The sequence below is a fragment of the Plasmodium yoelii genome (genome assembly GCF_900002385.2).
Source record: "Plasmodium yoelii strain 17X genome assembly, chromosome: 14".
NCBI lineage: Eukaryota > Apicomplexa > Aconoidasida > Haemosporida > Plasmodiidae > Plasmodium > Plasmodium yoelii.
The window spans coordinates 870,713-896,744 of NC_036186.2; the positions used below are offsets into that span (position 1 = coordinate 870,713).

The 26,032-nt window shown below is 21.3% G+C and overlaps 6 protein-coding genes across 6 annotated transcripts; 3 read left to right on the top strand and 3 right to left on the bottom strand.

Moving 5' to 3' along the window:
* Positions 1-45: 45 nt before the first annotated feature.
* PY17X_1420800 (dihydrolipoyllysine-residue succinyltransferase component of 2-oxoglutarate dehydrogenase complex, putative) lies at positions 46-1,631 on the top strand (the record flags this gene model as incomplete). The annotated part of the gene is made up of 3 exons (XM_022957498.1): positions 46-75; positions 252-357; positions 496-1,631. The coding sequence occupies 3 exons, from the start codon at positions 46-48 to the stop codon at positions 1,629-1,631; spliced, it is 1,272 nt and encodes a 423-aa protein (XP_022812880.1).
* A 755-nt stretch (positions 1,632-2,386) lies between these two features.
* On the bottom strand, positions 2,387-3,250 carry PY17X_1420900 (peptidyl-prolyl cis-trans isomerase E; the record flags this gene model as incomplete). The annotated part of the gene is made up of 4 exons (XM_718584.1): positions 2,387-2,428; positions 2,632-2,693; positions 2,844-2,990; positions 3,118-3,250. The coding sequence occupies 4 exons, from the start codon at positions 3,248-3,250 to the stop codon at positions 2,387-2,389; spliced, it is 384 nt and encodes a 127-aa protein (XP_723677.1).
* A 1,719-nt stretch (positions 3,251-4,969) lies between these two features.
* On the top strand, positions 4,970-6,967 carry PY17X_1421000 (conserved Plasmodium protein, unknown function; the record flags this gene model as incomplete). Its single annotated transcript, XM_022957499.1, has 1 exon — positions 4,970-6,967. The coding sequence occupies one exon, from the start codon at positions 4,970-4,972 to the stop codon at positions 6,965-6,967; it is 1,998 nt and encodes a 665-aa protein (XP_022812881.1).
* Positions 6,968-7,081: 114 nt separating this feature from the next.
* PY17X_1421100 (conserved Plasmodium protein, unknown function) lies at positions 7,082-14,027 on the bottom strand (the record flags this gene model as incomplete). The annotated part of the gene is made up of 4 exons (XM_022957501.1): positions 7,082-7,159; positions 7,252-7,725; positions 7,934-12,789; positions 12,980-14,027. The coding sequence occupies 4 exons, from the start codon at positions 14,025-14,027 to the stop codon at positions 7,082-7,084; spliced, it is 6,456 nt and encodes a 2,151-aa protein (XP_022812882.1).
* A 1,732-nt stretch (positions 14,028-15,759) lies between these two features.
* PY17X_1421200 (conserved protein, unknown function) lies at positions 15,760-16,265 on the top strand (the record flags this gene model as incomplete). Its single annotated transcript, XM_022957502.1, has 3 exons — positions 15,760-15,783; positions 15,872-15,967; positions 16,158-16,265. The coding sequence occupies 3 exons, from the start codon at positions 15,760-15,762 to the stop codon at positions 16,263-16,265; spliced, it is 228 nt and encodes a 75-aa protein (XP_022812883.1).
* A 267-nt stretch (positions 16,266-16,532) lies between these two features.
* Positions 16,533-25,664, bottom strand: PY17X_1421300 (conserved Plasmodium protein, unknown function; the record flags this gene model as incomplete). The annotated part of the gene is made up of 1 exon (XM_719131.2): positions 16,533-25,664. One exon carries the CDS (start codon positions 25,662-25,664, stop codon positions 16,533-16,535), a length of 9,132 nt encoding a protein of 3,043 aa, XP_724224.2.
* Positions 25,665-26,032: the final 368 nt, after the last annotated feature.

Sequence of the window (26,032 nt, forward strand, 5' to 3'; positions counted from 1 at the left end):
AACAATAACAATAAAATCCAATTACATTTTTTATCTCTACAAAAAATGAATCAAACTCTTATAAATCGCCTAAACGTAATTTTTCACGATAAATATTATGTTTACACACACTAATTGTTACATTAATAGTACTTCATTTTTTTTTTATTTTTCATTTTTAGTTCATTTTAAATTCAATTATTGAATATTTTTGTTGCATGCTTATATATCCATATACTTGCTTACCCCCTTATTTTGTTTTTTTTTAATAGAAGCAATTAATTTATAACGGGAATAACGTCAAAAGAGCTTTTTTTAACGTGGAATTTAGACAACTTGTAAATAATTATATAACATGTAAAAGACATTTTTCCATAGGTAAGTATATTAAATCCAAAATATATTACTAGATATTGCACTATTCGCACCAGATTCGACATTTCGTATATACATGATATATATTACTATGTGTGTATCGTTATTTTTCCATTTATTATTATATTTTTATTTATGCAGACACATTAAAAGTGCCCAGATTGGGTGATTCAATTACTGAAGGTGTTATAAATGAGTGGAAAAAAAAGGTTGGTGATTACGTATATTCAGATGAGACATTAGCAGTTATCGATACAGACAAAGTAAGTGTTGATATAAATTCGAAATCGTCTGGAGCATTACATAAAATATTTGCTGAAGCGGGTGACGTAGTTTTAGTCGATTCTCCTTTATGTGAAATTGACACTTCGGCACAACCAAATGAAAATGATATAAAGAAAAACGTCGAAGTAGATTATGAAAAAAAATTAGAAGTTAATGATGAAATAAAACATACAAATAATAATGAAGATATAAAAACTAAAGAAACTAATATAGGCACAAAAAACAAAAATGAAAGCACATTTAACAATGAAAGTAATTTGGGAGGATTATCATCATATCAATATAATAATGAAAGGACTGAAAAACGAATTCGTATGTTACCGATGAGAAAAAGAATTGCAGAAAGATTAAAGGAATCACAAAATACATGTGCTTTATTAACAACATTTAATGAATGCGATATGAGTAAAGCAATAGTTTTAAGAACTGAATTAAAAGATATTTTTCAAAAAAAATATGGATGTAAATTAGGGTTTGTATCATTATTTTTATATGCATCAACATTAGCCTTAAAAAAAATGCCACAAGTGAATGCATATATAGATAATGATGAAATTGTATATAAAAATTATATAGACATATCAGTAGCTGTAGCTACACCTAATGGTTTAACTGTTCCAGTTATTCGAGATTGCCAAAATAAAAATTTACCACAATTAGAATTAGCTTTATCAGATATAGCTGCAAAAGCTAAAAATAATAAACTATCATTAGATGATTTTACAGGAGGTACATTTACAATATCAAATGGTGGAGTATTTGGTAGTATGTTAAGTACCCCTATTATTAATATGCCACAATCAGCCATATTAGGTATGCACACAATAAAAAATAGACCAGTAGTTGTTAATAATGAAATTGTTATTAGACCTGTTATGTATTTAGCCTTAACTTATGATCATAGATTATTGGATGGAAGAGAAGCCGTACAATTTTTATGTGCAATAAAGGATTATATCGAAAATCCAAATCTTATGTTAATAGACTGCTAAGGATGAAATTAACATATTGTCGTATGTATAATTTATATATTTTTACATATTATGGCATTTTTTCTATTTTTGATCCAATTATTCCTATTTTACTATCATTTTATTTATTCAATTTCTCTCCATATTTTACATTGTTTTCATATTAAATTTATTTTTTTTAAGAAATTGGTAATTAATTATAAGGCTTAAGTATTTTATGGACTCAATGTTTAATATGTATAATACAATTTATATCAACAAATTCCAGGCACATTAGACCACATATTATTCTTAATTTAGCAATTCTTTTTTAATAATTTTTTTTATTAATATGGATTTATATGTATATTATTCAAGCCTACACATTGAACAATCAATTATGTATTTATCTAACAATATTTTGAATCCTTAAATTATAAACACGGTATAAGAAATATGTTTCTCTGCAATCACACAATTTTGCATATATGACAAAAATTTATCAAATGTATTATGGCATCCCATAAATTGCAATACTGTGAACATAATATATGTATTCCTTACTAAATAGAATGCTCATAAATTGTTTAAAATGAGGTTATTATGTTTATTATTTGTTATTTTAAAAATATAATTAAATTAATAATATGAATAATACAACATAATAACTATGGAACAAAAAAATATGTTTATCTTATAATTTTTAAAAGTAAGAACATCGAAAATTTAATAAAATAAATGCATATATAGTAATTTGTAACATCTTTAGCAATAATAAATAATCTCAAAGATATTTACTATTCTTCTTCTTGAGGTGCGTCTTTTTCTTCCTTTTCCACCTGAAACAAATAAATGCAATACGTCATGTTATAATGCATTTTTCCATAAACTCTACTATATTATATATATGTGCGTATTGACAAATCATAATGCAGTATTCATGTACCATGACCCATTAATACAAAATAAATAGTGCATAACAAAGGTTTTCAAATATATACATCATAAAGTAAGCAATATTTATACAACTTATTATATTTACATTTGAAGTGCCCTCTTCTATCAATCTCATTTGCTCTTGGTTGTACAATTCATCAATCCATACTGCAAATAAAATATGTATAGTTTGAAATTTATGCAAAATATAAATTCTCTATATATAATATAATGATAGCGATGTTATACAAATAATCGGCTATATCATTAAATGACTATATGGTTAATACTAAATAATTAGAGGAAGTTGACACATACCTGGTTTATATTGATCCATTTTCTTAGTTCTGGAATAATTTACTGTTATTATTTTTCCGTTTAATTCAAAATTGTTCATATTATACAAAGCATGCTTTGCGTCATTCTTCTCTACATATTCAATGAATGCAAATCCTCTATTCTTGTCTTAAAAAAAAAGTTTATTGGCAATTTTTTGAGATATAATAAAATTATAAGTTATAAATTTTCTATATATACATATAAATAATAAAAGAAAGCAAAATATTTTCAACTTTTTAAGTCGTATGATTACTTGTAACTAAATTCATTGGTATTTCAATATTCCTTATGTCCCCAAATGAAGAAAATATATCATATAAACATTTTTTATCTATCGTTTCATGAATCCCACCAACATATAATATTTCGGTAGTCTCATCAGCCATATTGAAACATATCTTACTCTAAATTTTGAAAATCTGCAAATTAAGATTTATATGAAACATTAATTTTTCTTTAACATATAACTATGCATATGCATTCCATTTATATAAATATATGTCATATTATATATTTTTTTTCCAAATTAAATTAAAGATAAATTATGCATTTACTATTTTGGGAACTTCCTCGTGAAATCACATTTTTTTTTATGTAACAAATTTCGAAAAGGTGTACTTAGTCATTTTATTGGGTAAAATAAACATAAAATTGATATGAAAAAAACAGAAAAAAAAATGAAAACCCGTAAATGTATTATATGGGGATAGTATTAATTTGTCCCGCTTAATAATTTGTTTTAAAAATTATTATATAAAGATAAAGGAAATTTTTTAAAAATATAATTTTAATAATTAATATAATGAAATATTAAAATTAAATATGTGATTTTATTACATAGATACATATATATAATACTGAAAAAGTAATATGTATTATTATACAATTTTTACAATTTTTGTATTAGAATTTTATAGAAGCATTTAAATGGTATAATAAAAAATGGGATATTCATTTTCTTACAACATCAATATGATTTATTGAAAGAAAAGGTTTTTAAAAAAGAAAGAGTTCAACATTTCTCTATATTCTATACCTAAAATAAAAATAATAATATCAATGAAAAGATAAAAAAAAAAAATATATATATCTGTGTAAATATTGTCTATAAAATGATACCCATGTCAATAATTTTAATATGTAATTACACTAAAATGTAGGAATTCTTTTTAAAACAAAAAAGTCGAATAAATGCGCATATATCTATGCATTCTTAGTATACAAGTATTAACATTTGTATGTCCCCTTGTCTTGCTCACATTTAATTTTTTCCCCATAATTAAAAGGTTATATTTTTTCTTGATATAGACTAATTTGAAAAAGTGATTCTTTCAAAATAATTAGATGATCTATGCAAAATAAATAATTTATATAAATAACAAAAACTGTGTTATTTTTTCAAAGTAAAAAAAAATAACCATATAATAATTAACAAACGAATTTGTAATTTAATTGGATTTTATATAAAGTTTACTTTTTGTATTGTAGAATTTGTTTTATGTGAAAAGTACATAAACATATTTCAAAAATGCTACCTAATCATTTTTTTTAATTATTTTCTATTTATTAAAAATATATAGAATAATTATATTCTTGCAAAACTTGCAACAATATATATATAAAAATTATCTGATAATTCTAATTTCTCAACAATAAAGTGAATGTGTTTGTATTGAAAATTATTCAGATTTATACAAAATCGTATTTTTAAATATATTAAATAAAAAGTGTAATTTGTTCTTTCTTGTCTATCTTTTTTTTATATATCATATATCTTTCCGTTTTCCATTGATTTATTTGGTATATAACTTCTTGTATTTCTAATTTAAATAGTTGTCTATTTTTGTTCGAATTTATTGCTGCATTAGGTTTTTTCTTCTTCAGTTTATGCCCATTTTTTCCATATTTACTTGTGCTCATCATAATATTTTATTTAATACCCATTTTATATATTTTTTATTCACTCCCTGATAATTGTTTTCTCAATATTTGTACAATATCATATACACATATTTTAATTAAAAAAACATAATAAATACTAGATAAAGTGTTATTAATTTATTGTCTTTTTTTTTGATAATACAAAAGTAAAAAATTAAATAAATATGAAGAACTCTAAGTGTGAAGAAAAAAAAAATTTACTCATTTACGACAAATCGACCAATATAGGATGTATTTATTTTATCGGGATTAGTAGCAATTTTTATAAAGGGAAAATGATTTTAAAAAAAAATTGTATCAGTGATAAGATAGTGAGATATACTAATTTAAATGATAACCTTATGTTAATAAGGGATGGAAATTATAATTTTAAACAAACAGCGATATTAATCAAAGGAATAACTATATTTTTACATAGACAATTAGAAGTGTTATTGGCAGATTTTTATTCTATGTATAAAAAATGTTTATATAGTAGTATAAATACAGAACATGGATTAAATAATAATATGAAAAAATATAAAACGAAGAAAGGGATGAGAATAAAAAAGAAATTATTATGCTTACAAGATGGTGTAGGTATAAGTGGAACGAATGATATGTTTATTAATGATAAACCTAATAATAAAAATAAACACGTATCAAATATAAATGATCTAATGCTAAAAGAATATAATATATATAATAATAATGATTATGATTATAATCTTGAAAATATTGATATGTATAATGATGAAAAATTTATGTTTCAAGATATGCTAACACATACTTCTTCATTTGATTATTCAAAATATAATAACTTTTACACAATTAATAATAATATGATGAATAATATAATCACAAAAGGGAGTACAGGTGAAATAAAGATGAATCTTAAAATGGATAAAAATACAAATGACATGCTACTAAAATATAATATACAAAATGGGGAAACAAATAAAAATATCCACAAAAATAAGGACTCTAGTGATAATTTATTTGCAAGCAGAAATATAGACACTAAAAATTTGTCTCTAAGGATAACGAATAGTAGTTTTATAACAAATGGAAATGCCATACATATGCAAAATAATAAAGACATGAAAAATGGAAATAATATAAACATAAATCATAAACCTAAGGATAACGATACGAAAAATGTCAATAACAATAACAAAGGTAAAAGATTATTTGCCCAAATTGACGAAGAAATACTTTTAAAAGATAACGTTTGGTGTGATTTAAAAAATAATAAAAGAAATCCTTTTATGCCACTCACAAAAAGAAAAAAAGGTGATACTCATTTTGATAGTAATTTGGATAATATGAACCATTTTTTTTATTTTTTCAAAAATCCATTTAAAAATAATTCATATAATGCTATTGTTTCTTTCAATTTATATGAGCAAGCAAAGAATTCTATGGCTCATGATGCAAGAAAAGAATTATATAAAACATTTGAAAAAAAAATAATCGAAAATGAACAAAATTATGAATCATTTGTTACATCGAATGGAATTCAATCAAAATCAACATTATCTTCTCTTGATGAATTAAAAAAAAAAGACAAAGGAGAAAGGGGAATAGCCGGTATGTATTTTGAACAAATAAGAGGAAATATTGATAGTGATTATTTTATGAATATGGAATTAGATAATAATGAAATAAAAAAAATGGGTTATACAAAAAGTTCAAATAATTTTTATTCTAACATATCGAATAATATCGGTTATGATTTTAATAAAATAAATTCTTCCGAAATTAATATGAAAGAAAAACCATTTAATTCAAATGATTCATATCTTGATAAAGCAAATCAAAGTGATAAAAATACTCATCAAAATAGTCTTTTGCAACAAATTTTTACTAATAGTACTTTTAATGATACTTCTAAAGAGACACTTAGTGTTCCATCAAGTATATTAATTAAAAGACGATCGTGTACTTATTCACAAAACAATTATGATAAAGAATTATTAAGAATAAAAAACTATTTATATAAAATATCCGATCAAAATAATGATGTGGTTCAATTAGATAAAGCATTTCCATTGTATCAAATGTCCAGTAAACAAATATCTTTAGTTTTCTATAATCTACTTGTTCTTGCAGCAAATGATGAAATAAACTTAAACCAAAAGTTTCCCCATAAAAGCATATATATTCAAGTTTTACATAGTTAAAATATTAATATTTATGTTTTGTGTCTATATATACATGCATAACTATTCGTATATTATATAATTCATTCTCCTTAGAAACTTTCGGATTTTTGAACTTATGGAACAATTCATGGCCTAAGAAAATACGAAAATTTTAAATATAAAATAGGTATATATACCCGGTGTAATGGTATTTGACAAAAAGGGTATACACTTGAAAAATTTCAAGCAAAACTATAATATTTTAATAATAAATGTATATATTACTCAATTTTTCAAATATGTAAAAATAACATAAAACTTACATGATCAATCGTAAAAACATTATCTGTAAAAGTATTATTTATGTATGTAATAATTTGGTCTACTGTGTGAGAATAATTATTTTTATGAATAAGATTTTCTTTATTTAAATTTTCATAAAACACTTGACTTATTTTGACTGAAAATAAGTTATCATTCTTTATTAATTTGGTTGGAATATCTATATAATGTCGTAAACAGTTTAAAAAAAAGAATCGAAATTTATTCTGAATTTCATACAAGTTGGATAACGCATATATAGGCAATTCTTTTCTATATCCAATATCAACCTTATTATTATTAAAATCATATAATAATTTGTAAAAGATATTTTTTGACATATTATACACAATATTTTTATTCATAAATTTTATTTTTATAGGAATATACAAATCTTCATTAACAACATCCCCCAATAAATTCACGTTTTTTCCTTTAAGTTGTTTTAAGCATTTTACAACATTTTCTTGGGTGCTCTAAAAAAAATTGTTAATTAAAAGCAATTACAAACTTATTAAAATTATGCAATAGTGTTATAAATTATATTACAAAATACATTCCCTCACAAACACAAAGAATGTACAATTAAGTTAAAGTCATGTATAATATAACAATGCATGTAAATATGTAAAGACATGTGAAATTAGTCTTTTGCCCACAATTATTATATATATGCATATATACCCTTTTTGATATCTTAAAGATATTAGAAAAAAACGGATATGTCTGATTTGTCTTGCCCCTTAAAATAAAATATATTTGAATATTATGTAATTTAATGGCCATTTCTAGTGTTTCACTTGTATATTTGTTAGATTCCTGATTTTTTAATATATTATTAAATAAAAATGTTATCAATCCTTCAGTATGTTTATATAATATGAATTTTCTACCGTCCTTTGTTGTGATGCCTAATACCATATCAAACATTGATGCATTTTGTCTATTATATAAATAGATACATTTATTTTCTCCATTATGTTGTAGATTTAATATTGCCCAATGAAATATTTCATATATAAAATCTGATAACGTATACATTTGATCTTCATATTTTTGCAAATTTATTATATTTGAAATAATATTAAAATTGGTCTTTTTGTTAATATAAATATTTCTGTGGTTCTCTCTTAATTTGTTTGTTTGATTTTCAAATATGATCGATGATTGGATTATTATTTTATCAAAAACATTTGTTATATTATTGTCATTATGAAACGTTATAACTTCGTTATTTAAAAAAGATAAACAATTTACCGCTCTATAATAGTAAGTGCTATTTTTATGAATTATTTTTATTATGTTTTTACTCTCTTTTTTAATATTTTTTAAAGCTTCTTTTTTAGAAATATTTATTCCATTATTATATTCATCTTTTCGATTGTCATCAAAATAAATATCATCTGTTTTTTTTAAAAAATATTCATATTCATTCATGTTATTATTTTCATTTTGTTCATGATAAATAACATTGCAAATTGTTACTATACTTAATAAAATACTATCATTTCCCCTATGGTTGTAATAATTTATTGATGATTTAATAATGTAAGATGGATCCATAATATTTACATTATATAATGCAAAAATAAGTTTATTCAAAGAGGTTTCTTTAACAAAATTTTTTGTAACATTATTATAAAAAAAAGTATTATTTTCATTTATCATTAGACAATTAAATGGTATGTCTTTTTCATTTTCCTTCCCTATTATATATGGAAAAGAAAATTTCTTATCCAATTTTGATTTATATTTTTTATATATATAATAAATTATATTTTTTAAATGAATGTCCTGAGATCGTAACAATGATAAATTAAAAGACAAATAAAAGAACATAGATGAATTTATACCTATTTTTATTTTTATAGTTTTATTTTTTCTCATAGAAGAAATATTAGGCATATATATATTGTTTTCCCCTTTTAACTTTTTCCCACAATCTAACAATATTTTTTTATCAATTAAATGCACACTATTTCTAAGAACAATATCTAAATGAATATCCATGGGGTTTATTATATCTACATTTGAAATATCTACATTATTTTGTGAAAAATTATTAAAAATGTTTCCAATTGGTTTGTGTAGATCTATTAATCTATTTTGTTCATTTCCATAATTTAAAATCGGATTTTTGTCTTGATAATATGCATGCATATGTGTATAATTAATACATTTGCAATTCTTTTTGAGACCCCAAAACATTTCATTAAGTAGGATAGCTAAATTTATATTCATATCCCTTTTTATATAATTATCAACTTTTATAATAAAAGAATTAATAATAGGATGTTTATATTCAAACTTCATATGAAAAATAGATTTATAATCTGGATTTAAAATCGAAAAATTTAATTCATTATCTATAATTTGATTTAATTTCTTTTTTTTTCGTTTATTTAATCGAAAATCCATTCTATTTTTAAAATCTATCTGTCTATATTTTTTTACCCCATCGTGTTTTATTATATTATATAATTGTGATGTATCAATCGTGTAAATAGCATCACGAACAATGTAAAGATTAATATGTATATTTGAATATTCTACTTCTCTTTGATAATTATTATATATATCTTGGATTAATAATAAATTGCTGAATTCATTAAAATCTGTTCTATTCATGCTTTTTATAATTACAGTTTCAAATATCTCTTCATTATCCTCATTTAACGGGAAATTTTGCAACTCATACATTTTAAACTCATAAGATAAACGCTCATGTAAAGTAAAATACCCATAAAATATTAATGTCTTTAAAAGTACCATTTTATTAATGTTGTAAAATTTACTATATATTTTTTCTTTCAATATTTTATTAATATCTGGTTCAGAAATTTTGTGTAATATTGATAAAATGTCCTCATTTTTACTCTCTTTATTTTTTAAATATATCAATTTATTTTTAAATAATAGATATATATCAAATATTTCAGGTCTATATTTTTCAAATTCAATGGAAAAAACTTTCATAACTGTTCCCATAATACCATATTTTAAATTATGACAACCCTTTATATATTCCTTTATATTATGGTCAATTAAATAAGTATAATCTATTTCTTTAAATAATTTATTATTGTGCATTGTAGTTTCATCATTTTTATCATCTTTATTACTATTATTTATCACAATTTCTTCATTTTCATTTTTATTTCTATATTCTTTCCCTTTAGGTTTTGGAAAGTGTAAAATATCACTATCTTGCTTATCCATATTATTATCATCAGATTTGTCTTTGCTTTTTTGGTCATTTACCCTATAATCCGATTTAAAATTTTGGCATTTTAATTCTAAATTAAATGGATAAAATGAAATATAATTTCGATTATCATCATTACTGTTACTTTTACTCTCATCGTTACTATCACTACTTTTTGTATCAGCCCTAAATCTATGGCTTATTGAAGAACCACTAGTAGACATTTTTGGGGATTGTTCTTGATTCAAATTTTTTGAACCTAAATTTCCATAGTAGCGTTTTTCATTATATTTATAATTTTTCGAATTGACATTTAACCTTCTTATATTTTGTATTGTTTTGAACATATTATTTAACTCATCCAATTTGTTGTAGCTAATAGAAGAACATTTTCGTTCGAACCATTCGTATATATATTTTTTAGAAAGTTGTTTTTCTATTACCTTAACATTAACTTTTAAGTATATTTTTCGTTTAAATAAAATAAACCCTCCCCTTGTAAATAGATTTCCAGTTTTAATCCAAAGTTGTGCCAGCGGATTTATCTTTAAAATATCCTTTGCATCTTTTTCTTGAGGTATTATTTTATTCTCTACATATTTATGAACAAATTTTCTTTTTAAAAAAATTGTAGACAAACTTAATCCTAATGAAAATATATCACTTTTTAAATTGTATATAGAATAATTAAAATAAGAGTTAATTTGTTCCGGGGCCGCATAAATATAACTTCCTTTGAATTTTCCATATCCACCTTCTTCTATTATGTTGTCAAAACCTCTGAGTATTACATTTACATGTTGATCGTTTATATTTTTTTTTATTTGAGATAAATAATTATCTGCTTTTATATTTCTATGAACAAGGCCTAATGAATGCAAAATGAAAATGTTAGATGCAACTTTAAAAAAAAAATCATACTTTAAATCGTAATTGTCTATTAGTGATTTATTATAAGGCATAGAAAATTTAGATGCATCTTCATTATTTAGGATTCTTAGTTTAAATCCATGATGATGTATTTTTTTGGGGGTATATTTTAATGATGCATTAAATATGTATACATTTATATAATTTTCATTTTTGTTTATAATCCCCAGTGGAATATCCCAGTTCAACAAGTTTAGTGCACATTCAGACACAAGATAAAATAATGTATTACTAATAAAATCTAAATTATATATATTAAAAGTTTGTTCATCATAAAAATATTTTACATTTTTATAATCTCTACATGGACTATTATTAGAATTTAATAAAAAGTGTATTAATAAAAAATACGATTTTAATTCCTCTTCAAAAATATCATTATTTTCTTCATTATAAAAAAGTTTTATATTTGAATAATGTGGATAAAAATTTGCATTAATTATTAGCCCTTTCAAATCTTCAGATATCATAAATACATTTTTATCATATCCATATTTAATTTTATTTAAAACAGTAAAATAACTACTTAATATTGTATTATAATGGATTTCCTTATAGTGATCTGGAGTAACAACACATAAAATATTATTTCCAGACAGCCAATTTAATATAAATAAATCATTATAATCTCCTTGAAACATTCCAATAATATTTATACTATTATATGAATCTAACATACCGATATCCCCAACAATATCTTCGTGTTCATAATCATAAATTTTGTCTCTTAAATCGTCATCAATATATGTTTTGTCTCCTTTGCTGCTATTAGTATATACTTTTTCTTTATTACTGTAGAACCCTAAAAAATTGCGTGCAAAAATTTTATTTCTTCCTAAAGGTGAATCATAATTAATTGATGTTTTCTTTATATGTTTCTCTTTAGGTTCATTTATTTTATTGCTTGTTTTTAATGCTTCATTTTGAGTTTTTGTTTCATTAACTTTATAATTTTTTCGATTTTTTTCTATAAAGTTATAGTATGTAGGAACGTGAAAATTAATATCATGGAACTCATTTTCCATATTTAAAAACGATCTAGTGTTGTAAAAATTAAGATAAAAATATTTATATTTAATATTATTAATAAAATATTTTGACAACCATGTATAAATAAAGTCATATTTGATCACACCTTTATTTTGTAATTCTAAATGTAAAGAATAATAGTCATTCAGATGAAAATGATGTTTGATATTTTCGTTTTTATAACCATCTTCACCAATTAGAATTTCTATTTCAAAATTTGTATTTAATATTTTTATTTCTTCAGAATATTTCTTATCATAAGTAAATATATTGTTATCATCCGTTTTGAAGATTATAACTTCATCACTTTCATCGGATTCGATTAATTTATCTCGCAATAAGACATACAACAGAAATATATCTTCGGCTGTCTTGGCTAAAAAGACAGAACAATGATATATTTATATGCAATTAACTGTTTAAAAAATATAAAAATAATAAGAATGAAACACTTCATAAGTATAATGTGTTATTAAAAGTAAAATGTAGTGATGTGTTAGACTTTTTTTATCTTTTTCACTGATTTTTTTACTAACTATCGTTTCCAAGACGGCAATAAAATTCACTAAAGTTCTTTTGTATTAATATCCTATAAGAAGTACTAATAGAATCATAAGACAAATTAAATTTTTTGAAGATTTCCTTATTTTTATTATAACTTTCTATATCATGATAAATATTTTTTGTTTTTACAATAAATTGGAAACCAGGATGAATAAGCCTAAAATTTATAAATTCTAGAAATTTCCTTTTAGCACTATAAAAATTATTTAAGTTATAGAGCAAATGATCATATGTTATATTTAGTTTACTTTTTAACAATTTTCTTAAATTTTCAAAAAGTTCTAATTCATAATTACTAAAAGAAATTGAACCATAATATTTTTCTATTCCTTTACATCTCACTGTAATATTATAATTATTTTTTTGTAAAATATTCATATAAGCGCTGAACCATTTGTCGGTTTTATCAAAATTATATTTTAATGAGTTTTTTACAACAGCAAATGTTGTTACATAAATTATATTATTTTTATAGAACTGAAATTTTCCTTCATATAATTCCTTTTTATTACCATCATAAAAAGATCTAATATAAACTAATTTTAGTTTCCCTTTTATATGGGAAAATCTTTTAATACGGTCAATTGATGTATATATGATTGGTATCTTTTCAGTTTTATTTTTATCGCCTTTTTCTTTATTAGTATATTCATTGTTTATATTGAAACTCTTTGAGTTTATTTGCGTATATGAATAAGGATTATTATTATTATTAATATTATGTAATTCTGGGTTTCTATTTTCCTGCATCTTTTTATCACTTTCAAATGTGCATTCATTATTATTGCTACTAATACCATTTTCAACATAATTGTTAATATTATCATTTCCCAAGCATATAATTTTAGGGTTTTCCTTTACACTTTCAAATGACCCTTTTTTATTTGTTTGAGGTGAATTTCCATCGAAGCCATTTCTTTGAATATTTTTTTTTGTAAAGCAATATATAAAAAAAGAAAATTCGTATTTCTCATTTTGTATATATCTGTTAAAAATTAAGACAACTGTATTTAGGATTAAAAGCTTTGTCATGAAGCAAATAAATCTCATTATTTGCAAATAAGAGTAGCATACAATGAATATTTTTGTTTTTAAGATTAGACAACTTGATTATATTCTTACTCATAAAAACAAAAATATATCCTTCATAATTGATTAATAACATGAGAATAAAGTGCATTAATGTATTTGCAAATATGTAAGAATAAAAAATGCTACCTAAGTTTCTTAATCTGAATATTTATTTACTTTGATAAATATTTTATTTTTAAGGAATAAACACATGTATATATGTACGTTTGAAGCATTTTCCCTTTTTCGTATATATATATTATTGAAACTGTGCAAATATTTTATAAATAAAGGGAAGATACAGATATGCCACAAGACGATATAAACCTTTTTGGTACTTTCAAAATATGAAAACCATACAAATATTATTTCTTAAAGGGTTTGTAGGCCAAAATACATCAAAATAATAAATAATGAAGTTTGCGGTTTTATTTTTCACAGGCGCACAATATTGCACCTGAGATAGTTTATTTTTTTTTTTTACAATAATTTAGAGTATTCTTACTAATAAAATAATACAATTTTCTCTATTTTTTTAATATTAAAATGTTTAAATGTATCAAAGTACTAGCTTATTAATTGCGTCTAGAAGGAGATAAGTAACTTATGCTATTTTTGTATTGTTTAAATATACAATAAAAAATACATATTTTTATTCTACAACACATAGTTTTCCGATAATATGAAATAATGTTTTATTCACTTTCAAAGGTATAATTAAAATTATTAAATGAACCGATGAAAATTCGGTTTGAAGTAAATAGAAAATAATTTTGTTAGACGAAATTTAATAATCCTTATGATATACCTATTATTTTTATCCAAGCATATACATGAAAAAAAAATTTATATGAATATATATAGCTTTTCTACACAGTTACTACAAATCCTAATTTGTCAAAAAACAGTATTAAGCCCATTTAAGTGGATACAAACAAATTAAGCGTAAAAAAACATTTAATAAATAGTTATAATAAATATTATTAAATAGAATTTATTTTTGACGTAATGGAAGACAAAAGAGATTAGTTATATATAAAAATATTAAAGAAATTATAATGTTTTATATTAATATATGCTAATTTTACACCTTAGAAATTTTTTGTTATGGCACAAAATTATTGTTGTTTAATTCTTAATAAATATATTTATTTTAATGTCATTTTTCGCGTTTTTTTATTCAATAATGTTGAATAATATTTTATTATTTTAATTTCATTTTTCTCATTCAAATTGATTCTATATATGTAATTTTTTCAGATATTGCAACCCTTTTTTATATATAATTCCTTTATTTTATTTTAAGAAATATCCTTGCTTTTTTATTATATTATTTTTCTTTTTATTAATAACTGAATATTTTTTCAATTTGCTTCTGTAGCACCTGCTTGATATATTTATGAATACGAAATACCATACTGTTTTTGTATTAATCATATTTAAATTAAAAATATATATTTATCTGAATCACTATTAGCATATGTTGAGAAATTGTAATAAAATTGTATATTATTTATATTTTTGATGGGTGGAATAAATATAGTATAATTATATTTTATTTATTTGTTTATTTATTATAATATATATATATAATATACCTTTTAATCATTTGTCATTACTTCAATTTATATAATTTCAGTTTTTTGTCAATAATTCTAAACTTGTCATATTTTTTATTCCATTTAAAAAAAAAAAATTATATCATAGAAAAATGGGGAAAGGAAGTAATGCTTGTGTAAGTATAAAAAAATAAAAACATAAATTAAAAAATAGTAATTTTTGGTGGCGATTAATCTCATACTTTATAATATTATTTTAAACAGAAAAGAAACCAAGCAAGGGAAAGGAAAACTGTTGAAGTAAAAGGGGGAAAATCACAAATAAAAGCAAACCAAGAAGCCCTTAATGTCATATGCAAAGTATATAAAAAATGATAAAACTAAAATATGTATATGTGCTAACACAACCATCGACATGTTTATATGCAACATTTTATACAATTTTATGCATACATAACATGTGAAATATTTAAAAAAATAATAAATTTCGCTTTATTGTCTTACATAAAATAATCGATTATGAATATTTATTATTTTTTGTTTTTTAAAGGTGTGCTATACTGCATTTATGAAGACACAAAGTATTTCACAACTAGCGGAACATGCGCAAAATAGACATGGAAAAGATGTTAAAGAATGCTTTCCTGATAAATTTTGAAAAGGATACACATATATATATATAAATGATTTTAAATATATGTACATGATGTATACCTACTTTATATGATAATTTTAAATTAATGTTATTCTCTTTATTATATATATTGCTTTGTGATGCTATTTCGACGTCTATTTATCGTCATTATTTTATTTTTTGTGTAATTCATATTTTATAATTTTTAGTAAAATATAAAAGAATATATTTTTTACAAAATTTAAAAAAGTTAAAAAAAAAAAAAAACTCATTTGTTTTATTATGCAAAATTTACATAGTCATTTTCAACGAATATAATAATGTATATATATCGGGGAAAAAACGCTCATTTTTCAAATATGCATTATTTAGTATGCTTAATAAGATTTCCATCGTTTTTAATAAAAATGGATTAGTCTCATATTTTATTAATTTAAATATATCACAAATAGAAGATAATTTATTTTTTATAATTTCTACTTCATCACAAAAATAACTATTGTAATACAAATTTATATTATTCTTAAAAAATATATAAATATTTATTAAAAGAATAATAATTTTATTGAATAAATTAGTCAAACAAATAATAAAATTCGAATCAAACAAATCTATATTTTTATTAGATTGTAACAAAAGTAAATAATCGTCTAAGTTTTTTATAATTTTTGAAATATAATTTAATCTTAATGATGACAAGAAAAGTGTTATAAATATATATCCATTATTATTATGTATGGTGCTAAACTCTTTGTTGCTAAAACTTAATAAATTGGTAATTATATTTTCCCATACTCTGGGATGTTTTAATAAATATAGATCAGGATTGTGTGATTTCATTGCATTCAATGATTTATTTAATTCAACTGATAGGGTCGATATATTTACATTTTCAACGATTTTGTCTTTTTTTCGATTGTGCAAAGAATCAATAAAATTGTTAAAATCGATTTCCGTTTCTGTATCTTTCACAAAATAACTTATCGCATTTTTTTCAGTTATTATATGAATGTTATAGATATAATAAAACATAAATAAATGGTTTAGTAATATATTGTTTATGTATAGATTGTATTTTTCTTGATCAAATAGTTTTGGTGGGTTATAATACAAAGAATCGTTAATACAATTTTTGACTTGATAAATGCAAAAGTTTAACATATATGCTGCTATTTTGTTATAATATAGTGATATGTAATATAAAAAAAACTCAGTGCATGTTATATCCTTTATATTGTTTGAAATATTTAATACATTTTTTTTCATAAAGTGTATTATTGCAATTTTTGTTTGATATCTTATTGCCTCATTTTCATCATTTAGCATGAATATTAAACAACTATATAATACAATAAAAAAACTTGTAAATAAGTTATAATCTTTAAGATGCTTTAAAGGATTTTTTATATAAATAAAATCACAGGTAATATTCTGACTTAATGATTTTTTATATACTATTTCTCTTATATATTTGTTTAGGGGATTCTTATACCATTTTTCGAATTTCTCATTTCTCATACAATTTTTCTGTGATTCATTTTTAAATATATTATAATTTGGGTCATCTTTATTATTTATGTAATCATTACTGCAATGAACACAATTAATAATACTTGTAGAATAATTACATTTTGTTATATTTTCCTTATTTTGACAATACATGTTATGTATTTTATCTGTCGTATGATAGTATTTTGATATATCTGATTTCTCATTTTGATTGGATGTAGATTGATTATTATTTTCAATTTTTTTTAATTTTTCTTCTTTCTTTAAAATAGTATTATAATTATACTCTATTATACCATAATTTTGAAAAACCCGTGTAAAATATTTCATATATGTTATAGAATTTTTATTACAAAAAAATGAAAAAAAGTTTATAAAAAGTAAATAATAAAAATATACGTAGTTAATAATGCAATTATCTTTATTCTGATTTAGGCAAGAAATTATTTTATTTTTTTCATTATCTACATAATCTATAATATTTTTAATGAAATCATTTTCAGAAATACCATTTTGTTGTTTTCCCATTTCTTCGGTATTGTCATTTTCAGTATAATATTTTACACATATAATATAACTATACGAAATTATATATTTGTCTAAATAATTTTTATTTATATTTTTCATATAATACTGTTGCATTCTTTCAAATACCATTAAATTTTCAAGAGAAATAAAATTTATGATAGTTAATATTATTCGAATACAATACTTAATTATTTTTATATTATCTTTATATGTCCTCATTATTTCAAACAATAATAAATACAGATAAATATAAACCCTTTCGTCGATTGAATCGTAATTCGATGTATTGTTATTATATCCATACAAATTTTGATTATATAAAGCATTGTCTAAATTTTGAGAAAAATTATTTTTATCATAACATGAACTTTTATCATTTGCAATAAATACTGAATCAACATCATTTTTATTTTGTTTTTCTATATAATTTGAGAAAAATTTAAAAGTATTATAACACGACAATTTATTTAATTTGTGTTCTTTTATTTTAAATTCAATTTTCTCTTTTTTTTTAATATTTAATACCCAATTGTATAAAAAGGCTTCAATATGATATTCATTATTGTTCGATACATATAATTCTAGAATTGCTACAAAGTTATTTATATTTTTTAATATTTTCATTAGAAATTGATTTATTAGTACTGATATAAACATATCTTTATTATACAATTGCATTTTATTAAACAGTAACAAGATTATGTTTTTATTTATTGATAACGATATCTTTTTATATAGAATATTTAAATTTTGTAGAATTAACAACATTTCTGAGTAATTTTTACTTTTTATAAATATATATAAAAGCTTAAAAAAAATGTTTTTAAATTTGTTTTTATTTTCATCAATTAATGCTTGTATTTCCTTTCTCTTGCAAAATTCTATTAATAATAGGAAATAGTGATTTTTGTTTTTTCTCTTGTTATCGCTGTCATTATTTTGTGCAACATTTGTTATTACTTTGTCTAAAAAATTAAAAACTAATTTTACTTTCTTTAATTTTAAGTAAATATGTAAATAAATATTAACAATTATTCTGCATATTAATGATTGAATAAAATAATTACCATACTTTAACAACTTTTTAAAATATTTTATAAATAAGAAATATATATGTATATTGCCCACATTGTTTGTATTACTCTTTATATTGTCTACACTGTCAATATTATCATCGTTTTCATATTCATTACAGTTATTATTTTTTGTTAGAATATCTTGATCATCTTCATTATTTATATCAGTCTCTCTATAATATTCTTTTTTGAAAATAGTGCTCATATTATTTATACAGGATAAATCACCTTTATTATTATAAAGTAAAAAATAATCATCATTGTTAAAAATTATAATGTTTGAAAGGAAGGCTAATATAGGTATAAATTCGGCATACACATTTGAATAATCAAAAAATGGCATGCATTTTTTTGTATTAAAAAATTCCCCATTTAATAATTTACACTTTTTCATAAATATGCTTAAAAATATTTTCAACAAATTAACAGAGTTAAGTAAATCAAAAAATGTTAAATTAATATTTTTAAACAATCGTGATTTGCTCCCTGTACAAAAATAATACATATTTGACGATACATGGTAAGAATAATTAAGCTTTGCTAATAAACGTTTTGTTAAAATATTATACAAAGACATACTTGAACTTTTTAGACAAAAAAATTTGCTCTTGTAATACATTAGTGATATTTTATATGTATCATTAATATATCCATATAATGTTTTGTTATCTATAATAGTGTAAATATATTTTATAACATTTAAGGAAATAACCTTTTTAAATTCATTATTGCCATTATACAAATAGTTAGTAATAACTCGAATTATAAAGTTATAAATAATACATTGATCTTTTATTCTATACGATTTAGCTAATGAAATTAAAGCTAAGCATACATTATTTGATTTTCTTAAAAAATTTATGTTAACTTTATTATTATCAATTAACAAAATTTTTAATTTCTCGTTTATTTTGAATTGATTGTCTCTTTCAAAATAGTTGTCGTAATTAGCATCGTCAATTTTTTTACCTTTCCTTTTTTTATCTCTTAATTCACATTTATCATCATTTTCCATGCTAAATATACCTTTAAAAAAATCGGATGACAATAACTCATTTATGTCAATATCATTAAAATCCTTGGATGACAAAATAATGTTTAGTTTACTAATAATTTTATTTAAAAATGGATTATTATATCCTTTATCCTTTATTTCATGACTATATGCAATATCATCATTATTATCATCATTATTACCACCATTATTACCATCATTATTACCATCACTATTATTCGAATTAATATGATCATAATTACATTTTTCAGTGTCCTTTTCTAAATTATTGTTCATTTCATTATCATTATATATGTTTATTTTCTCTTTATTTTTTTCAATTATATTATTTTCCTTTTTAAATATAAGTAAAATGAAATATATATAAAATAACGGAATTGTTTGCATATCTTCATATGTTTGTGTTGTTATTATTTTACAAATGTTTAATAAGCAATCAGACAAATATTGCTGGCAAGCAATATGCTTAGAATATAATAATAAACTCAAAAGGTTTTGAATTATATAATGAATTTCCGTGCTACTAAAGAAAAATATTGGAGTATCTTTTCTGTTATCTAAATTTTGTTTCGTTTCTTCATCATTACTCTTATTTCCTTTTTCTTCTATAATTTTATTTTCCTTCGAGTTGCTTCCAGTTTCATTTAAACCATTTTGTGATAAAACAATATTGTCATTTTTTCTGTTGTAATGTATACTAAATATAAATGAGAAATCAATTATTGACGTAATCAAAATACATATATACTTGATGGATAACCAAATAATAATTGATGTGGCTTCTTGTTCATTTTCTTTTTCAAAAAGTATATGTCCTCGACAATCAAAAAGAAAATCCTTTGAATTATTTAAAAATAAAAAATTCAAATAGTTCATAAAATTGTGCAAAATATTACAAATGTAAATTTTTAACAAGATCAAATAATTATATGATGATGCACTAATATCATTATTTAATGAATATTTTGTTTTTAATTTATCAAAATTTAAGTATGACTTTATGTTACATACGCTAATTTTACAAAAAATTTTATAAAAATCTTCATCTACAATATTTTTGACAAAATTTATATTTTCTTTTAAATATAATATAAACTCATTAAGATAATAAGCTAACTTATATATTTCACAATTTTCTATATGTTTGCATTTTGTTAATTTCACTATATTTTCTTTTTTTATTTTATTAATAAAATTTTCTAAAATATATAATGGAATATTTCTAGCCATATTATACCCTTCATTATCATTAAATAAATAGTTTATATAACTCCTTAAATGGATATTGTTTTCCTTTATATTTTTAATATCTCCAAATTTTATATAGCAATTAAAAAAATTGCTAGGATAGACGTTTTTATTAACATGAAGCTTGGAACTGTCGTTTTTTAAAATTATTATATTAGGATTATTATATTGATCTGATTGATTGCTGATACTATAATTTCTCTTTTCAAAATTATTGTCACATAATAAAAATGTCTTCTTTTCGTTTATGCGATCATTAATGTTTAACGATATAAAACACAATTTTAACAATACTGTAGAAAATGCGTGATCCACTTGTTTATGTGATTTAATTAATGATGGAATAAAATTATTTAGCCAATTAAATTTTTGCTGTCTTATCAGAATGATACTCACTGTTTTAAAGAATAATTCTTTTGATAATAAATAGAATTCTTTCCATGTTGTGTTTATATTAAAAAGAAAGAAAAAAAAATTTATATTTTCAAAATGTGCGCAATAATTTATTATAATATTTAATATATCGAAGCAATAAGCAGAAGCTTCTATTCCCATATCTTTATTTGTATTTTTAAACAAAATAAATATTATATTCATTAAGTAATAATTATACAGAAAAATATCGTCTTTCTCATTAAAGTATTTATCGTTATTAGATGAATGAAATATACAACTAGAATATACATTTTTTAAAATATTATTATCATTACAATGAGTTTCATAACTTTTATCAATCACATTTATATTACCAAATAAAAACTTTAACGGTTTTTCTAAACTATTTAAATTGCTATAAATTTTTCCCATTTGTTTGATATTTTCACCATTGCATCGTTGTTTGCTTTTTGCGATTTTTTCATTTTCTTTGCAACTTTTTATATCCTCATGTTCTTTTTTTCTCATTTTCCTACCAAGTTCTATCATTCTTTGATAGTAAATAAAAAACTTATCAAAAAATAAAATAATGTATTTTCTATATGAATCTCTGCTTGTTCTCGATATGCTATTTATTGACGTATTTAAAAATGTTAAAAATAAATATAGATCTCCCAAATTTAAATATTTGTTTTCACATATAAATGATAAAATTGGTAATATTACTTCATCGTCCGAAAAATAAAAAAATCTATTTAATGTCTTTGCATTTAACAAGAAATTACCATTTAGTTCGTAATAATAATCGTTTTTATAATTAACTAATTCAATAAGTTCATATTTCCTTAATGTGCATAATAAATATAATTCAAGATACATAATATTTTCTATGGAGCTAAAATTGTATAATAAATATTTTCCATTTTCATTTTCTCCCTCCTTTACTCCTGATTCTAGTTCATCCTTATCATAATGAGCCCTCTTAAAATTAATAACTTTATAATTTAAAAAAATATTGTCTTCATTATTATATATCAAGTTGTCATATAATATTTTTTCCAATTTTGTATTTTCTAACAAACATAATTTTACAAATTGAAAATATTGCTCGTTCATTCTAATATTCCTCAAATCTGATATTTTATTAAGATGCATAAACGTCTCTACATTATTATCATTATCGTTTTTATTATTTGGCCCGTCTACATTGGTACTGTCATTATATTTATCGAAATATGGTTTCAAATGGAAATATTCTTTATTTAACACAAAATACAAATAATTATTATCATTTTTATAAAACAATTCAATAAATTTTTTTATATAAAATGTTTTCATATAAAAATTGTTGGTTATTAAAACGTTTTTTATAAATATATAATATAACAAATATTTGTCTTCTGAATTATTAAATATATGTTTAATACATTGTTTTAATAATTCATATAAATTAAACATAAAATAATCGTCATTGAGAAAAAAGCAATAGAACAAATGTTCTAGCACATTTTGTTCACACATTGAATTTTTGAAATGTTTTAATAACAAGGATAAACATAAGTATTTCTTTTTTTTGTCTTGATTAAATATGATATAAGCTAAACTATTATAAATATCATTTTTTATAAACTTTGTTATTTTACTAGTAAGCAAAGATTCATAAACATTTATACAACTTCTCCATATTATTTTTACATTATACCAGGAATATTTTTTTAATATTGACAATATATTATTAATAATTATTTTATATAACTCTTTTAAAAATTTAATTTTACACTCATCTGAATTAAAATTTTTAAACATATTTTTTAAATAACTTATTTCAGCATTTGTTTCAATAGAAAAAAGTTCTTTTATTTTTTTAGAAATTATATTATCGTTTAAATGATTCATATTAGGAATATCAATTCCTCCTTCTTTTATATCATAAATATTTTTGTCTTTTATTTGTACAAAGTTCACTATAGTATCATTTACATTTTGTAAATTGTCTTGTTTTTTACATAAATCATATTTGTTTTTATCATTGTCACAATCTTCCTTAAAAAAATCGGATTCCTCATTTTGACATTTTTCATATAAATCTGATTTACTAAAATCACAATTTTGTTCTGGATGAGTTTTTAATTTTTCATTTGTAACTACTTGGGATATACCATTATTTTTTTTGTTCAATAAACAATTTTCTGCATATTTATCTTGATAGAATTCTTGGGATTTATAAGATAAATCATTATTTTCAAAACTATTATTTTTTAAATAACAATCTGCACCAAGTTCAAAAACATATTGTAACTTGTCATTTTTTTGGAGCCAATAATTTATAGTTTCTATACATAAAAAAATAATAAATGGATTTTTATTACACTCATTTAATAAATTCTTTATCTTAAAAAATAACATAAAATAATAAAAACTATCATCGATAGTAATATTTTTTACATATTTGTATTTTATAATTAAAATACTTCGATATTTACATAAAATCAAAAAGGGGTTTTCACTTTTTTTTTTCTTAATGACATTATCACATTCTCGTAATAACTTTTTTATTTTTGTAATAAAAAATAAATATTTATTAAGCAGTTCAATATTGACAAGGCTTTTGGTTTCGTTTATCTCATTTCCTATATTTTTTAAGCATTCATTTGTTCGCGATTCTTCGTACTCATTTTGAATAACTTCATTTTTTTCATTATATTTTTCTCCACAATTCGATATGTCTAAAATTGTTTTTTTGTTATCGTCATTTATTTTTTTTTTATTTATATCACACACAAAATGATTATCCGACGTTTTCTGATCAATCTTAGATTTACAATCCGCTGGAGAATAATCCTTTTCAAAATTGCACTCTTTTATAACATGATTAGAATATTCATTTTCTCTTAAGATGTTAAGTATATGTTTTTCATAATTAATTATAATATTAGTTACTTGTTGATATATTAAGCACACATGTGTACATATGTCTTTATCAAAAGGAAATTGCAATAGTATATGTTTTAAATTATTTGAAATGAGAGAAAATACTTTAAGCATATCATAAGTTAATTCTAGTGTCGCATTGCTATTAAATGTAATTAAAAAATTTGCATAAACATTTAAATTATTTTGATTTTTTGTTGAAAAATTTATTTGTAATTTCGTGTTAATATATTTTAATATATTGGTGTAAAAAAAGCCTATACTACTATTAAATATATCATAATTATTTATTAAATATTCAATAACTAATGTTTTATAATTCATGCAATAATCATTATCTCCATCATCGTTTAAAAATATCCCTTTTAAAAAATTATAAATCAACTCATGCTTCCATTTATTATTGTTAAATATATATAAATTAATTACCTTAAAAGGCGCTTTTTTTTTTTTTAAATTTTTTAAATATACAATTAAATATATAAAATATTCTCCAATTAATATATTTATTTCATTACAAATCGAAAAATTTTTATAATAACCAAAAAATTGTGTTACATACTCCTTAATGTCTGTTACATGTACATCACATTTTTTCCACCAAAATATTATCTCTTCTTTATTTAAAATATCTGAGCAAGCTAATTTTGATACAACTGATTTGTGAATATCTATTAGCTTTTTCTCAATTACCTCAATTTCAATTTTTTTAGTTTTTTCAAACAAATGCAAATCTGCCATTTTCCTTTAAAATTTCATTTACATATATGTATAATATTATTTTAGTTCAATTCTTTGATTTCGCATTGAACAAAATTTTTTAAACCCTTCCATATTTATATCAAGTGATTATTATATAATATATTATTATAAAATACAACTATTTAAAAAGTATATATTTATATATTGAATATATATAAAATTCCAATTATATCATTTCTCACAAATAATAATTTTTTAATTCAATTTGGTAAATAAAGAGAAAATATTTATTGTCGATAATCTTCCACTTCTTACCATATATATTTGTGTTAATATATGTTACAATACATATGCACGTTTTAATTTTTATTTTTTAGGATAGTGGTAAACATATCTTCAAGCATTAT